Raw genomic sequence first — 17,691 nt, forward strand, 5'->3', positions numbered from 1 at the left:
AAAATGGCAAAATGTATTTTCCTGTACAGTATTCTTGTTGTGGATTGTGATTCACTCATTTAAGTTGAATAAATTTCCACAAAATATGGAATGGGAAAAGCACACCAGAGACAAACGTGTGTAACTAGTATTCTGGTTTGGAATCTTTCAGTCAGAAATCCCCTTTGTGTGCACACATGCTCTATTTGTGACTATTTGGCAAAAGGTGGAAAAGTATAGAAAATTACCTATCAGGTAAGAACAAAATGAGAAAGAACTGCATTAAAAATAAAACCAGCAGGGCATCTGGGTGTCTTAGTTGGTTGAGGTCTGACTCTTGATGTTGGCTCAGGTCATGATCTCAGGGTTGGTGAGATCAAGTCCTGTCAGCACCATTCTCAGTGAGGAGTCTGCTTTGGATTTTCTCTCTCCCTCTGCCCCACCCCAATAGATAATCTTAAAAAAAAAAAAATAAAACCAGCATGCACAATATGGTACTGATACAAAGTTACACATGTGCATGTATGCCTGTGCACAAAGATATTAGAAAGGTACACTTACATCTATCAACTTGGAGGGGTGCCCCTGATATATTTAGTGAAAAAAACATTGTGATCTGTAGGCTAATAGTTCAGGAAAAGAATATACACTTGTATATGCACGTTTCTGCAAACAGAAGAGTATGGAAGGGAGCCCTCCAGGCGGTTATATTGGTATTGGAGTTGGGACAAGATGACTGGTTTGTTCATGCATGGATTGTTTCAGTATATAGCATATTACTTTATAAATTGAAAAATGTACCGTATATTTTTTTCTCATTATGTTTACTTTTACTTGGTAGGTAAATGCTGGAGATAATCTTTGTTGTTGTAGGTTATGCTGGTTTTGATATAGAACTTGAATGTCTGAAAATTTAAGAAGGTTATAAAGCTTTATGAATCAAAGAATTTACCCTTTTTTCCTGCAGTGATTAATAATAGAATGGTGAAGTGTTTTTATCTTGTCCATAGAGAAAATATTGAATGGTAGCTATTTAAGTTTCAAATATAGATTATGATCTAACACATATAGCCTCCCCAGAGTTGGCTTGGCAAATTATACTATAAATGGAATCAGAAGACCAGTGATAGACTTGAAAAAAGTTTTCTGCAATGTAGGTGGTGAGTGAAATATTTATAATACACAGAAAGCTTCTACAAATTGAGAAGATAATTTAGTGGGGAGATGATATCACCAGTGACTATGAATGTTTTTATCTAAATATGTGTGTACTTGATAAAAATAAGAAAGAATCTTTAAAATTCTTGAAGACTGATAAACAGGTAAGAGACTTGAGACTTGGCTGCCGCAAGGCTCCAGTTGCCCCGCATCACGCTATTCTCAGGACAGATCTAGCTGCCGAGTGAGGTGAAAGTACAGCCGTGCAGGCAGGGCGTGGGGGTCTGTCCCGGGTTGTGCAAGTGGGCTGTGGAAAGAGTGTGCTCTGTGGCCCTGGTTTGTAACCCATGATTCTTTTATATTCTCTGTGAAAAAGAGCCCATACCCAAGGATAACGCTGTTTCAGTAGAGTAGACATGTGCCCATGCACAGGCCCTGTGTGGCTTGTGGGGCCTCATGAAAGCAGCAGACTGAAAATCAGGAAACACCTGACATCTCCTTCCAGGCGCAGCTTCATTTTTCCTGCCTTCATTCTGTAATCTTTTTCTACCTTTTTCAAAGAGTCTCATAGAGTTGGGACGCCTGGGTGGCTCAGTTGTTCAGCGTCTGCCTTTGGCTCAGGTCGTGATCCCGGGGTCCTGGGATCGAGGCCTGCATTGAGCTCCCTGCTCGGCGAGGAGTCAGTTCTCCCACAGCCTGCAGCTCCCCTGGCTCATGCGCATGCTCTCTCTCTCCCCCACTCCCCACCCCCCCTGCCTCTCTGTCTCTGTCTCTGACAAGGAAGTAAACAAAATCTTAAATTTAAAAAAAAAAAAAAAGTCTCCATGAGCAAAGTGTGCCCTGCGTTGACTAGAGTTGCGCCGTGGAGCAAGGGCGGGATGCAGTGGGCCTGGTGTCCTGCAGGTAGATGCGCAGGGTGTGTGCGGCTCCCGGGATTTGAGAGGCTCTATCAGGCTGAGCCTCCCATGCAGTTTCTGCCATCCGAAACTACCTTAAAGGTTTTGGGGGATAGTGATATCCTGAACTTGAACAGCTTTCTTTTTTTCTTTCTTTCATTCTTTTTTTTTTTTTCTCCTGAATAAGGGGAATTCTAGCACAGCATCTATTAGTCACACTTGATGAACTAATTTGGTTCTGTCTGGGGTCTGACCACAGCCCTGGGTAGGGGGAATAATGCCCGGGTGACACACTGAGCCGTTGGCATCACACAGATAAAACAACTGTGGTGGGACTTTTCACTCAAAACCACTTATTGTGTTGTTGTGCAGATCGTCGTAATGTCATCTGTATGGTTGAAAATAGAACCAGGACATATCGCTCTCAGTCCCTGGTACAGGGTGTTTTCTCTCTGTGTGAAGAAAAAAAGGAAGCATAGAATTCAGGATATAATGACTCTCAGACAAACTCCAAGGGAAGAGAAGAATCGATCTATGGTTTCAGCCTGAAAATTCTGATTGCTACTCTCCTCTCTTCTTACTTCTGCCTGGAGTAATACCTCCTTCATCCAACATCAGTAGGAATTTTTTTTTTGTCCTGGTGGGGGCAGTGGAATTTTTAAATATAGAAACATCCTTTTCAGTATAAATCATTTAAAAAGTTTTAAACCCACTACCTAATTATTAAAAAAATGTATTCCCTCTGCTTTAAATAATACTGCAGAATATTTAGCATTTTTTCATTAGATTATGGACAGTCTCTCGTTGATTTAGACTCCTATATTTGAGTGATTTTTAGTTCTTCCCACAGACTTAGAGCAGCACTATCCTTGTGTTTTCAGAAGTAGCCACTAGTCACCTGTGGTTTTTGAGCACTTGAAACAGGGCTAGTGTGACGGAGACACAGAATTTTTAGTCTTAATAAACATAAGTTTAAATTATAAAAAATGAAGCTATTTTTTCATTATCTGCCATTTTACTGTTTTGGTAAGGTTAGGCTTCACCTTAACTGTTGAAAATTGAGCTAAATTGAGATGTGCTCCAAGTGTAAAATACACATTGGATTTTAAAGACTTAAAATGGGAATAAATGTAAAGTGTCTCAATTTTTTTATGTTCATTACATGTTGACATGCAAATATTTTGGATATATTGTGCTAAATACAATATATTTTTATCTCCCCCTCTGATTTCCTCCAACTCACTCCTCTCCCTCTCCCAATGTCCTCCGTGTTATTCCTTATGCTCCACAAGTAAGTGAATCCATATGATAATTGACTCTCTCTGCTTGACTTATTTCACTCAGCATAATCTCTTCCAGTCCTGTCCATGTTGATATAAAACTTGGGTATTCATCCTTTCTGATGGAGGCATAATACTCCATTATATATATGGTCCGTATCTTCTTTATCCATTCATCCATTGAAGGGCATCTTGGTTCTTTCCAGAGTTTGGCAACTGTGGCCATTGCTGCTATAAACATTGGGGTACAGGTGGCCCTCCTTTCACTACACCTGTATCGTTGGGATAAATACCCAATAGTGCAATTGCGGGGTCATAGGGTAGCTCTATTTTTAATTTCTTAAGGAATCTCCACACTGTTTTCCAAAGTGGCTGTACCAACTTGCCTTCCCACCAACAGTGTAAGAGGGTTCCCCTTTCTCCACATCCTCTCCAACACTTGTTGTTTCCTGTCTTGTTGATTTTGGCCATTCTGACTGGTGTAAGGTAGTATCTCAATGTGGTTTTGATTTGAATCTTCCTGATGGCTAATGATGCTGAACATTTTTTCATGTGTCTGTTAGCCATTTGTACATCTTCTTTGGAGAAGTGTCTGTTCATGTCTTCTGCCCATTTTTTGATGTGATTATCTGTTTTTTATGTGTTTTGTTTGAGGAGTTCTTTATAGATCTTGGGTATCAGCCCTTTGTCTGTATCTGCTCCCATTCCGGGGGTTGCCTCTTTGTTTTGTTGGCTGTTTCCTTTGCTGTGCAGAAGCTTTTGATCTTGATGAAGTCCCAAAAGTTCATTTTCGCCTTTGTTTTCTATGCCTTTGGAGACATATCTTGAAATAAGTTGCTGTGGCCAATGTCGAAGAATTTACTGCCTATGTTTTCCTCTAGGATTTTGATAGATTCCTGCTTCACTTTGAGGTCTTTTATCCATTTCATGTATGGTGTGAGAGAATGGTCGAGTTTCATTCTTCTACATATAGCTGTCCAATTTTCCCAGCACCATTTATTGAAGAGCCTGTCTTTTTCCCACTGTATATTTTTTCCTGCTTTGTCGAAGATTATTTGACCATAGAGTTGTGAGTCCATATCTGGGCCCTCTACTCTGTTCCACTGGTCTATGTGTCTATTTTTGTGCCAGTACCATGTTGTTTTGGTAATCACAGCTTTGTAGTAAAGCTTGAAATCAGGCAATGTGATATTCCCAGTTTTTTCTTTTTCAACATTTCCTTAGCAATTCGGGGTCTCTTCTGGTTCCATACAAATTTTAGGATTGGTTGTTCCAGCTCTTTGAAAAATGCTGGTGGAATTTTGATCAGGATGGCCATAAGAGACTATGGATTCCAAGAAACAAACTGAGGGTTTTGGAGGGGAGGGGGGTGGGGTGATGGATGAGCCTGGTGGTGGGTATTAAGGAGGGCACGTATTGCATGGAGCACTGAGTGTAGTGCATAAACAATGAATCTTGGAACACTGAAAAAAAATTCTAATTTAAATAAATAAAAATACAATATATTTTTAATAATACAATATTGCTGGGGTGCTTGGGTGGCTCAGTTGTTTAAGCGACTGCCTTTGGCTCAGGTCATGATCCTAGAGTCCCGGTATCGAATCCCACATTGGGCTCCCTGCTCAGCATGGAGTCTGCTTCTCCCTCTGACCCTCCCTGTTCTCATGCTCTCTCTCTCATTCTCGCTCTCTCTCAAATAAATAAAATAAATTTAGAAAATAATAATACAATATTGCCTATATTTATTCTTCTGTCCATTAGATCTCCATGGCTTATTTACTACTCATTGCAGTTTCGTACCTTAAGTACCATCACTTTTATCCCCCCAGTCCCTAGTAACCACCACTTTACTTTCTTTGTTATAGGTTTAGTGGTTTTAGATTCTGTATATAAGTCGTACCATCCAGTACTTGTCTTTCTCTGACTTATCTCACTTAGTATCAACTATTCAAAGTCTGTCTGTGTTGCAAATTAGAAAAATATCTTTTCTTGTGACTATTCCTCCATTGTGTATATGAACCACATCTTTTTTTTTATCCATTCGTCCATTGATGGACATTTGGGTTGTTTCTACATGTTGGCTCTTATAAATAAAACTGTAGTAAACATGGGAGTTCATGTATCTTATCAAAATCCTGTTTTCATTTCCTTTGGGTATATACCCAGAAGTGGAATTGCTAGATTGTATCGTAGATCTATTTTTTCTTTTTTGAGGAGCTTCCATGTTTTCCATAGTGGTTGGACAAATGTTTGTTCCCGCCAACAATGTATAAGGGTTCTTTTTTCACCACGTTCTACCAGCTCCTGTTGTCTTTTGTTTTCTTGATGATAGCCATTCTAACAAGTGTGAGATGATAGCTCATTGTGGCTTTGATTTGCATTTCCCTGATGATTAGTGATGTTGAGCATCTTTTCATTTGTCTCCTCATTTTGATTTGGAGGAACATCTATTTAGTTCTTCCTATTTTTTAACTGGATTATTTTTTATTACTTTTTAAAAAAATTTTATTTATTTGACAGAGATCACAAGTAGGCAGAGAGGCAGGCAGAGAGAGATAGAGGAGGAAGCAGGCTCCCTGCTGAGCAGAGAGCCCAATGCGGGACTCGATCCCAGGACCTTGAGATCATGACCTACATCAAAGGCAGAGGCTTAATCTACTGAGCCACCCAGGCAACCTATTTTTTGTTACTAAGTTGACTGAGTTCTTTATATTTGTGGACATTATCTCCTTATCTAATATGTAATTTGCAGAATTTTTCCTTTATAGGTTGTTTATTCATTTTGTTGGTTTTTTTTTTTTTTTCTCTCCAAAGCTTTTGAGTTTGATATTGGTCCCATTTGTTGTTTTTTTCTTTTATTGTTTGTGCTTTTGACATCCCGCCTCCAAAATCATTGCCAAGACCAATACTGATGAGGTTTTTTCCCACATTTTCTTCTAGGAGTTATGGTACCATCTCTTAGGTTGAAGCATTTGATCCATTTCTAGTTAATTTTTGTGAGTGATGTGAGGTTGGTGTCCAGTTGCACTGTTCTGCTTGTGTGTGTCCAGTTTTTCTTAGCACCATTTGTTGAAGAGACTCCTTTCTCCATTGAGTGTTCTTGGCTTTCCTGTTGAATAGTAGTTGACCAGATATGCTAGGGTTTAACTTTCTATTCTTTCTATTCTGTTCCATTGGTCGATGTATCTATTTTTAGATATGTGTTAGCTGTGGTAGCTGTGTTAATATCAGCTTGAGTTTGTCACATATGGCTTTCTGTTTTGTTTATGATTTTATTTAATTATTTATTTATTTGACAGAGAGCAAAAGCAGGGGGAGTGGCAGTCAGAGAGAGAGGGAGAAGCAGGCCTCCCTGCCAAGCAGTGAGCCTAATGTGGGGCTCAATCTCAGAACTCTGGGATCATGACTTGAGCTGAAGGCAGACACTTAACTGACCGAACCACCCAGGTGCCCCAGGCTTTCTGTTCTATTCCATTGATCCACGTGTCTATTTTTGTGCCACTACCATACTGTTTTTTATTACTATGGCTTTATAATATAGTTTGAAATCCAGAATTATGATACCTCCAGCTTTGTTCTTTTTTCTTAGTATTACCTTGACTATCCAGGATCTTTTATGGTTCCACACAAATTTTAGGATTGTTTCTTCTATTTCTGTGAAGAATGTCTTCGATATTTTGATGTGGATTACATTGAATCTGTAGATTGCTTTGGGTAGTATGGACATATTAACAGTAGTCTCCTCATCTATGAACATGGATGTCTTGCCATTTGTGACTTTGATTTCTTTCAGCAAAGTTTTGTAGTTTTCATTGTATGGAATTTTCACATCCTTGGTTAAGGTTCTTAAGTGTTTTATTATTTTTGATGTTATTGTGAATAGGATGGTTTTATCTTTTTCAGTTGCTTCATCATTAGTGTAAAGTAGTGTAATTGATTTCTGTCTGTTGATTTTGCCACTTTACTGAAATTGTTGATTAGTTCCGACAGTTGTGTGTGTGTGTGTGTGTGTGTGTGTGTGTGTGTGTGTGTGTTTACTGATTCTTTGGTGTTTTCTATACTGATCTTTCTCAGTTTGCAATGGGGTTACATCCCGATAAATCCATCATTAAGTTGAAAATGTCGTAAGTCAAAAATGCATTTAATACACCTAACCTACCCAACATCACAGCTTAGCCTAGTCCATCTTTATATTAGCGTACAGTTAGGCAAAACCATCTAATACTAAGCCTGTTTTATAAAAAGTGTTGAATATCTCCTGTAATTTATTGAACCAAATGTTTGAATGGGTGCAGAGTGGTTCTGAGTGTATTGATTGTTTACCCTTGTAGTTGTGAGGCTGACTGGGGGCTGCAGCTGCCACTGCGTGGCGTCATGAGAGAGTATCATCATGTGCTTAGCCCGGGAGGAGATCTAAAACCAAAATTTGAAATGTAGTCTCTACTGAATGCATATCACTTTCACACCATCGTAATGGATGCCTTTTATTTCTTTGCTTCGCTAAATTTCTCCAGCTAGGACTTCCAGTATTGTATTAGATCTGAGTGGTGAGAGTAGGCATCCTTGCCTTGTTCTTGATCTTAGAGGAAACGTTTTCAGTTTCCTTTCCATGAAGTATAATGTTAGTTTTGAGTTTGTCAAATATGCCTTTATTATGTCGAGGTATGTTCCTTCCATATCCAATCTGTTAAGGAGATCATGAAAAGATTAATTTTGTCAAATGCTTTTCCTGCATCTACTGAGATGGTCCTGTGATTTTTATTTTTCATTTTATTGATGTTATCTTTTACATTTATTAATCTGTGTATGTTGAGCTATACTCACATCCCAGGGATAAATCTAACTTGGACATGGTGTATAGTCTTTTAATGTGTTCTTCAGTTCAGTTTGCTAATATTTTGTTAAGAATTTTCACATCTGTATACATAGGGATATTGATTGATAGTTTTCCTATGGTGTCCTTATCTGGTTTTAGTATCATAGTAATGCTAGCTTCACAGAACGAGTTTAGAAGTGTTCCTTCCTCCTCGATACTTCCTGAGGTTGAGGAAGGTTGGTGCTAATTCTTCTTTAAATGTTGGTAGATTATTCAGTGAAACTGTCTGGTCTGGGAGTTTTCTGTGTTGGAAGTTTTTCTAATTACTTGTTCAATTTCTTTCCTCCTTATTGGTCTGTTCAGATTTTGTATTCTTGATTCACAGTGTTGATAGGTTATGTGTTCTAGAAATGTATCTATTTCTTCTATGTTATATAATTTGTTGGCATATAATTGTTCATAGTAGTCTGTTATAATTCAATGTATTTTTATAGTATCCATTGTAATGTCTTTTTTTTCATTTCTAATTTGGAGGGGTTTTCTTAGTCTAGCTAAAGGTTTGTCGATTTTGTTTATATTTTCGAAGAACCAGATCCTTGTTTCATTTTTCCTATGTATTTTTCTGCTATTTTATTTATTTATAGTTTGATCCTCATTATTTCCTTCCTTCTGCTAACTTCGGGCTTAATTTTTTCTTTTTCTGGTTCTTTGAGGTGTAAAGTTAGGTTATTTATTTGAGATCTAATTTCTTAACATAATGCCTTTATTGCCATTCCTCTCAGAACTGCTATGTTGCCTCCCACAATACTTGATCTGTTGTGTTTTCATCTGATTAGTTTCAAGATAATTTTTTTATTTCCTTTTAGTTTCTTTTTTAACCCATTGGTTGTTTAGAAGAATGTTTAGTTTCCACATATTTTTATATCTACTCACTTCCTCTCACTGATTACTATTTCATGCATTGTGATCAGATAAGATACCCGGTGTGACTTCCATCTTCTTGAATTTGCTAAGATTTGTGACCTATCATATATCTATCCTGGAGAATGTTCCAGGTGCACTTGTAAAGAATGTGTATTCTGCTGCTTTTGGATAGCAGGTTCTGTATGTCTGTTAATTCCATCTATCCTAAGGTGCGATGTGATTTTATCTCTCTTTGGACAATCTATCCATTGCTCATACTGGGTACTGACTTCCTCTACAGTTGCTATATCATTTTCAGTTTCTTCCTTAAGATCTATTTTTTTTTAATTATTTATTTTTGCAAGAGAGAGCAAGCACGCACAAGCAGGGAGAGGGGCAGAGGGAAGGGGAGAAGCAGACTCCCTGCCCAGCAAGGAAGCCGGACATAGGACTCAGTCCCCGAACCCTGAAATCATGACCTGAGCTAAAGGCAGACGCTTAACCAACTGAGCCACCCAGGTGTCACCCCCGAAAGATCTATTAGGAGTTGTTTAATATATGTTCAGTGCTCTGTTGTCAAGACTCTATATATTTATGATTGTAATATCTTCTTGATATATTGACACACCCCTTATCATTTATATAATGACCTTCTTTGTACCCTTTCTGGCTTGAAATCTGTGTTGCCCAATATGAGTATGGTTACACCAAACTTTTTTTTTCTTTTTTGGCTTGCAGTATTGTCATCCATTCTTTCATGTTGAGCCTATGAATGTCTTTAGAGCTCCTATTAAGCAGCACATAGTTGGCTCTTGTGTGTGTGTGTGTGTTGTGTGTTTTAAGATTTGTTTTTTTATAAGTAAAGATATATAATAGAGAAAATATATATATATTTATAAATAAAGAGATATATAATAGAAAATATATGATAACATATATTTTATTTATAGATATATAATATAAAATAGAGCATGTACACGAGCTGGGACTTGAGGGGTTGCAGGGAGGGGCAGAGAGAATCTCAGATCCACCCCAACCCACCCAACCCAGCTTAGAGTGCAGAGCTGTTGTGGGGCTTGATCTCAGGACTGGAGATCATTACCTGAGCCAGACCAAGAGCTGGACACTTAACCAAGTGAGCCACCCAATGCCTGGCTCTTGTTTTTTTTAATCCACCCTGTTACTTTGCCTTTTGATTGGTGAGTTCAGTCCATTTACATTCAAGGTGATTATTGTTATGTGAGGACTAACTACTGCCATTTTATCATGGCCTTTTGGTTATTTTCTCTCTCCATTGTTTCTTTTTTCTTGTTTCTACCTTTGTAAATTGGTGGTTTTCCATAGTGATTTGCTCAGTCTCCCCCTTTTTTATGTTTTGTGCCTCTGCTCTAGATTTTTGCTTCATGATAACCATGAGGTTTACATAAAACATCTCACAAAGTAGTCCTTTTTCTGCTGATAGCACTCTGTCTTCATTCACCACAAAGGTTTTACCCTTTGCTGTTACAAATTATCTATTTTTTGGGGGGGGGGGTACCAAATATATTGAGGGAATGGTACAAATGAAAGAAGTAGATGTTTTGGTACAACTTACAGAAAAGGTAAAGGTAAATTATCTCTTTTTATGCTATGATTTTGTTACCAAGTTATAGTACCTATAGTTACTTTCAATGCTCTTTTCCTTTATGCTCTAATGCGAGTTTAATATAGTATTCTAAAAAAAAAAAAAAAAGTTATAGTAAAGGAGTTATAGCATTATTACTTGCCTGGTTAATCAGATGGAGTTTTGCGTACTTTTGTCTTTTCGTTTCTTAGCTTGAAGAGTTCCCTCCAATACTTCTGTTAAGGCAGGTCTAGTAGTGGTGAACTCCTTTAGCTTTTGTTTGTTAGAGAAAGCCTTTGTTTCTCCTTCATATCTGAAAGATAGCTTTGCCAGGTAGAGTATTCTTAGCTGGCAGTTGTTATCTTTCAGTATTTTGAATATGTCATTCATCTCTCTCCTGGCCTATAGAGTTTCTGCTGAGAAATCTGCTAACAGCCTACTACTGGTAGACCTTTGTAGGTTACTGTATATTTTTTTCCTCGGGTGGCTTTAAAATTCCCTCTTTATTATTGACTTTTTTTTTTTGAAGATAGGTAGATTGATTTGACAGAGAGTGAGTGAGTGCAGACTCGCACATGCAGGGAGACTTTCTGGCAGGCAGAGCGGGAGGGAGAAGCAGGCTCTCTGTGGAGCAGGGAGCCAGATGCAGGGCTCAATCCCAGGACTTTGGGATCATGACCTGAGCCAAAGTCAGACACCTAACTGACTGAGCCATCCAGTCACCCCTATTACTGACTTTTGACAATGTTAATATAATGTATCTTGGAGAAGGTCCTTTTGAGGACAAAAAGGTGTTCTGTTAGCTCCATGGACTTATATATCCAGTTGCTTCCTCAGGTTTGGGAAGTTCTCACCTATTATTTAAATGCACTCTCTGCTTCCTTCTCTCTCTTCCCTTCTAAGATACCCATTATTCTCTTATTGGCATTTCTGATGGAGTCAGATAGTTCTCATAGGTTATTTTCACTTTTTTAAATTCTTCTGTCTCTTCCACCTGAATCATTTCTATATTTCTGTTCTCAACCTTGCTAATCTTCTCTTCCATATGATCAGCTGCATTTCCAGCACATTCTAATGCATTTTTCATCCCATTTATTGAGTTCTTCAGCTCCAGAATTTGTTTATTTTTATTTCAGAATTTCAGTCTCTCTGATAAAGCACTTAGATTTGTTAATTTTATTCCTGTGATCACCATATTGCCATTTGGAGTTTTCTTAAAGTTCTTTGAATTTCATCGTAGCTGCTATTTTAAATTACCAGTTAGATTGTAATATTCCCTATCTTTGGGTTCCATTGCTGGAATTATTTTTTATGATACTATATTCTAGTGATTTTTCACGGTGTTTGATGAGACATGCCCCCGCCTCCACATTTGAAGTCGTGAATACTTCTTATTTAGCCAAGGCTTTGTTTACTTTGATTCTAACAGTTCAGCAGGTTGGTAGATGGGGGGTTTTCCTTTTGTTTTCCAGAAGATGGGGCTATAGCACAACTTTTTGATTTTTGTTCCCAGCACTGACTTCCTGCTAAGGGTTGGGAGCATAAAAAAGCATAGGAGTGGCAAAATGGGGGGAGGTGTGTACTTAGCACTTGGGGCTTTGGGTGTACCATTGGCCAGGTGGGGGGATCTTCAAGTGGGAAGGGTTCCAGAGGTTTGTGGGCCAGCCTTTTGCCTCTTGCCTCTTGGGGCATAAAGAAGGAGATGCTTTCCTTCAGTTCTCTTTGTCTGCCTACTTCCCTTTCCTTCCCTCCCTCCAGCCACTGGGGTCTTTTCTTAGGGAACCTGGTCCCTCCAGCTGCAGCGCCTGTTGTCAGGCAGACCACCCCCCACTCGCTGCCTTCCCCCTCTGCCACCTCTGCCAGAAAGGTTGTGCTGGCTCACTGCAGGCCCAGCCGCTGCCTTCGCTGCCATCCCTGGCCACTGCTGCCAGCTCCCCCGCCTCTTCCACGGTCTCGTCCACCCACTTTAGGGAACACAGATGGAGGCATTTCTTGGGCATCCTGGTACCAGCGCAGTGCAGAGGTGCTGTGTCATTTTGTTGTTGTTGTTGCTTTTCCCCCTTCCGGGGTATGTACGTCCAGTTAGTTGTAAAACAGAGGGAACAGAAGAGGAATGAATGACTCACAGCACCATGATACTGACATCACTCCCAAATAAAATTTATTATGAAAATGAATTTATCTTTTTTAATGTAGCCCTGCAAAATTGAAACTTGTATATGAAGCTTTCATATTTCCGTGGGAGGTTTTTCAACTTTGGCCCCACTCATATTTAAAGCTGATAACTCTTTGTGTGGGCGTTCATCTTGTTCCCTAGAGGACGTTTAGTGACATCCCTGGCCAAGCTCTTCTAAATCAGCTTCCCACCCAGTGCGTGGCCCTTTTTGAGCCATGACAGAAGGGGATCATTCAGCCTCTGTTTGAAACCTTTACCTAATAAGAATCTCTTCTTTATCATTTTTGTATTCTGTATTATAACTGTCAGACAGACTTTTATATCAGCATCCTTTAACTTCCACCAGTGGTTCTAGTCCTCGTTTGTGTAGTATAGATTAAACCAAGTACTTCTTCTTTTTTTTTTTTTTTAAGATTTTATTTATTTGACAATTTTTTTTTATTTGACAGAGATCACACGTGGTGGGGGGGCACGGGAGGGCGGGAAGATGCTCCCTGCTGAGCCGAAAGCCTGAGGCGGGGCTTGATCCCAGTACCCTGGGAGATAACTACCCAGCGGAAAGCAGAGGCCTTAACCCACTGAGCCACCCAGGCGCCCAAAACCAAGTTCTTTATGAAAAAGCTAATGCATGCTAACAGGCCTTATACATTCTAGAGTTCATTCAACAATTACTTAAACTCCTTCTTTTTGTTAGGCAACAGGGATAAGCAGTGGATGAAACATGAGTTCTCTAGGAGTGTGCATAACATTTGGGGGGATGCAGCTAATACTCAGGAGCCTACAGTGATATGGCATATGTTGATCAGTGCTGTGAAGAATACCGAAGCGGTCACAGGTGCATATGGAAGGCTCTTGTTGGGAGGGTGGGGTGTGGGGCCGCTCTTTATCTTGGCCCTTTCCTCTAAAACCACAAGACCTCGGTCATGTTTCCGAGGGTTTCCCATGTTTTCATGGGGAAAGATACTGTTTCCCAGACCTCCAGTATCTTTTGTTTCTCTGGAATGCACTTTGCCTTCATCCATTGCTTGTAAGAAATGTTTTCTGGACACCTTTGCCTAGCCGCTGATAATTCTTCCTGAGTGGAAGTGTTAAGGTTCCTTTTAAAAGTGGTACATGGAGCTGAATCCTGGCTCTGGTCAGATCATTGCAGAGTTGTCCTTAGGAATGTTCTAGCTACTGTTCTTTTGGCAGTCTGAGATTGCACCTGCCTTTTTGGCAGCCTCATTGTGCTCTTGACTCAGATTACAGTCAACAACCCTGAGGTATTTTACTGTGCTACAACTTCCACATTGTGTATTTCTCCTGAAGGCCAGGGTTTCTCTTGCTGCCTTTGATCAGCTTATTGCACAGGATGTGATCTGAAGGAGTTCGCTTCTATGTGTTTTACACTAGAAAAATACCTGGGCTTTGTGATGGCCTGTTCCTGCAATCCCTTTTACCTCTGCTTTCTGGTTGTGCTCTAGAATAGATAACATTGCAGATAACCTGACCTCCAGGTGAATGAGGAACTACTGCAGTTTCCTAAAACGTCATAATGAGATATGTGGGTAAAATGAAAGCGGAATATTCCCAGGTGGGATTCTTGGCTGGAGGTCCTGTAATGATTTCAAAATTGAAAATTAAAAAAAAAAAAAAGAAGCCTTGGATGGATGTCTTTTATCTTCTTGCTTCCAGAATGTTTCTTATTCTTCTTGCCTTTAATCAATACCTGTACACTCAACGTAACCATTGGTTGGGAGGAATTACAGGCCCTCATTCCGTCTTCACAAAGATTTTAGCATCTCTTCCATTTCTGGCTGACTTTTTCATAGCCAAAGGCTAGAAAATATGGTTGACCCCTGAGCACTATACCTCCCAGGGAGTCAAAAACCCATGTGTAATTTTTGACCTCTCAAAAACTTAACTCCTAACAACCTACTATTGCTGGGAAGCCTTACCGATAACATAAAACCATCAATTAACACATATTTTGTGTGTCATACGTATTATGTATAATATCTTACAATACAGTGAGCTAAAACAAAATGTTATTTAGAAAATCATAAGGAAGAGAAAATACATTTATAGTACTGTGCTGTATATAAAAACCCACATACAAATGGACTGGTGCAGTTCAATCCCCATGTTATTCAGGGGCCAAATACACATCTGTAAAACAGCATTGTACATGTGAATGGTACATAATGGCAGGGAATCTGTCCCTTGGTTCCTGTGTTCATGTCACAGGGATTCAGAGTCCTGGATTGTGGAGAATGTGATTTAAATACCATCTGTGGCTACTTATCCAGCAGACTGGTTCGATGACAGATCTGCCAAATGAGCAGTGTGTGTTTCTAAAAAAGAAAAAGATTAGCAGAAGAATTTTACCCTGGAGGATTTTAAAATATTATTTATTTTAAAATTATATTAACTTCTACAATTCAAATTAATTTAGTTTACAGAATAATTATTCTTTAGAAGGTAATTATTTTGCTTACTATTTTCTTTAGTATTCTTCGTTACAGAGGTATGTTTTAAATGGCAACTGCTAAGCCAGCATCCCTTGCCATAAGGTAAGATAACCAGAAAGAATGTACTATCTTAACAGCGTTTCAGGAAGTTGGTCTGGGCACCTCTCCCTGCAACCCTTGGTAGTGCTGTCATTGTGATTTGTGAAAGTGGGGCGGTTCTGGCCAGCCAGGCCCGACTTCAGGATGCCTGCGACCCTGACAGGTTCCTAACCAGGCCGCAGACCCTTTGCCATGGACATCCACCATCCTTCTCTTTGCCTCCAAACCCATGCAGGGGCTTTGAAAATGCTCCTTCTGTATATGCTAAATTTTGTTCAATGTCAACGTCTTTGGGGAAGTACTAATGTGTAATGCCAGGCCTAAATTTGGCTTTGGCTTTGTAGTTCATTTGCTTTTTTCCACTTAATTTCTTAAAAACCTTAAACTAAGCCCTGTGTTGGCATATTGTTTACATTGTTTAGCAGCTAGAGTAAAATAATATATGAAGTATCAAGATAGGGTAGGTGTGTCGTGAACCCAACGACAGTTATCTTCAGTGTGCCAGCGCACGGAAGGAACACGGACCTCTGAGGGGATGCACGCAGCTGGACACCCAGTGGGAGGAGCTGGGATCACCAGGATCAGAATAACACTGAGGACAGGGCCAGTGGATCTTCTGTGACACTTCACAAGGACCAGCATAGCAGTGATCAGGGCTACAACCCCAGATGGACCCCATCTGTCCATAACCAACCACATTTTTACAGCATCTATACCCATGTGCCTGTGATGTTCATATTAATGACAATAGCTTTTCCTTCCTAGTGCCAATGGCACTAAAATTAACCGTTTATTTTTCTTTTCTTCTTTCAGAACAAGCTTGCCTTCTCCTATGTTTTCCAGAAATGACTTCAGCATCTGGAGCATCCTGAGAAAATGTATTGGAATGGTAAATGAACTCTCAATTTTATAATATAACATCAAGTAGATATAGGTTTCCCTGCATATCCTTTGGAAGGGAATCTTCGTGTTGGCATAAATGTGATGTACAACAAAGTTTATGGAAATGTGAGAATCAGAAATTGGAAAAAGTCTTAGGTCTGCCTGACAGAATTTGAACCACTCTTTATGCCATTGCAGTAGGATTTTAATGGGAGTTTTCACTCTAAAAAAAAAATAAAGAAAATGCTCTTTTCCTGTTGTAATACAACATTTCTATTTCCCTATAAAATTACCCAGAAATTCTCTCAGAGAGCACAGATTCGCCAACGTGTAGAAGGTAGTAATTTCATGCACACTTCTTTGCATGAGCTCATTGATTTGTACGTTGAATTTTAAGTGTGATGTATTAGATACTTGGAGTGTCTCTCCTTAGCTGTGCAGGTTGATTTGATTTGGGGGGAGAGCGGTAGATGGCAAAATTTACTATTCCATAAATCCTTAGATTCTCTTTAAAACAGTGGTTCACAGAACCATCCTGACCTCAGTTAGGCTAGAATTCCGAGTAAAGTTTTCTTAATTCTTCCAGCATGACCTTTGACCAACTAGAATGATAAAAACTTTAAAACAGGCAAGTCCTAAGCTGCTAGGGAATCTACCTGGACATTCCTTTTTGTAATTTTGCAAATTTAATGTGAATTCTGGGAGTCCTCCAAGAATTTTCCCTGCACCAAGAAGTAAATTCACTTTGTTTTCATTCTGGTGCTTGAAATCCTTGCAGCTTTTGATGTGCCCGCTTGGGCATTTTTCTGAGGTCCCTGTTCTCTGCATGGGGTCCTCTCATCTGAGGCTTTCCAAATGTGACTTCCAAGGAGCTAATCCCAGAAACATTCATTTTAAACAAGTATTTTCTGATTCTGCTACGTAGAGAGTAATTCAGCTAAGCTCTACAGCCGGATAATGGGATTTATACCAGCCTTGCTGCTTCCTGTCTGAGATCCGGGGGAAGCCACCTTACCACTCCTGATCGGGTTGCCTCCTGTGTAAAGTCAAGAGACTAATTTGTACCGACTAGGTGTATTGAGAGATAAATAACATAACTTATGTAAATTATCTAGGAAGTCCCTGGTTTAGCATAATGCTCAATATTATTAGCAGCAGTTAATCCCATTTGAGAATCAGAGCACCTTCCTCTAATCCTATTTTGATTATATTAAGATTCATCAGGACAAACCAAATGTATATATTCTCAAGTAAGATGTTACACATACTACTGTCTTTGGATCTGAAATTTTCCAGACAAAAAATTAATATTTGTATTCTATAGAGTCATTATTTCTCAAACCCTTAGTAAACATATTTACCATTATGATTTAGTATACAAATAGGCATATAGGTGTGTGTTTAAAACCAGGTTCACAAAAGAAATGTTCATCATAAAAATAGTCATCA

The 17,691-nt window shown here is 39.2% G+C and overlaps 1 protein-coding gene across 1 annotated transcript in view; it reads left to right on the forward strand.

Moving 5' to 3' along the window:
- Positions 1-17,691, forward strand: part of OSBPL1A (oxysterol binding protein like 1A) — a 230,070-nt gene that overhangs the window by 182,109 nt on the left and 30,270 nt on the right. Inside the window, 1 exon segment of the mRNA XM_032309390.1 lies at positions 16,174-16,249. Within this exon segment, the coding sequence (XP_032165281.1) occupies positions 16,174-16,249 (76 nt within the window).

The sequence above is a fragment of the Mustela erminea genome, chromosome 13, assembly GCF_009829155.1.
Source record: "Mustela erminea isolate mMusErm1 chromosome 13, mMusErm1.Pri, whole genome shotgun sequence".
In the NCBI taxonomy this organism is placed as follows: Eukaryota; Metazoa; Chordata; class Mammalia; order Carnivora; family Mustelidae; genus Mustela; species Mustela erminea.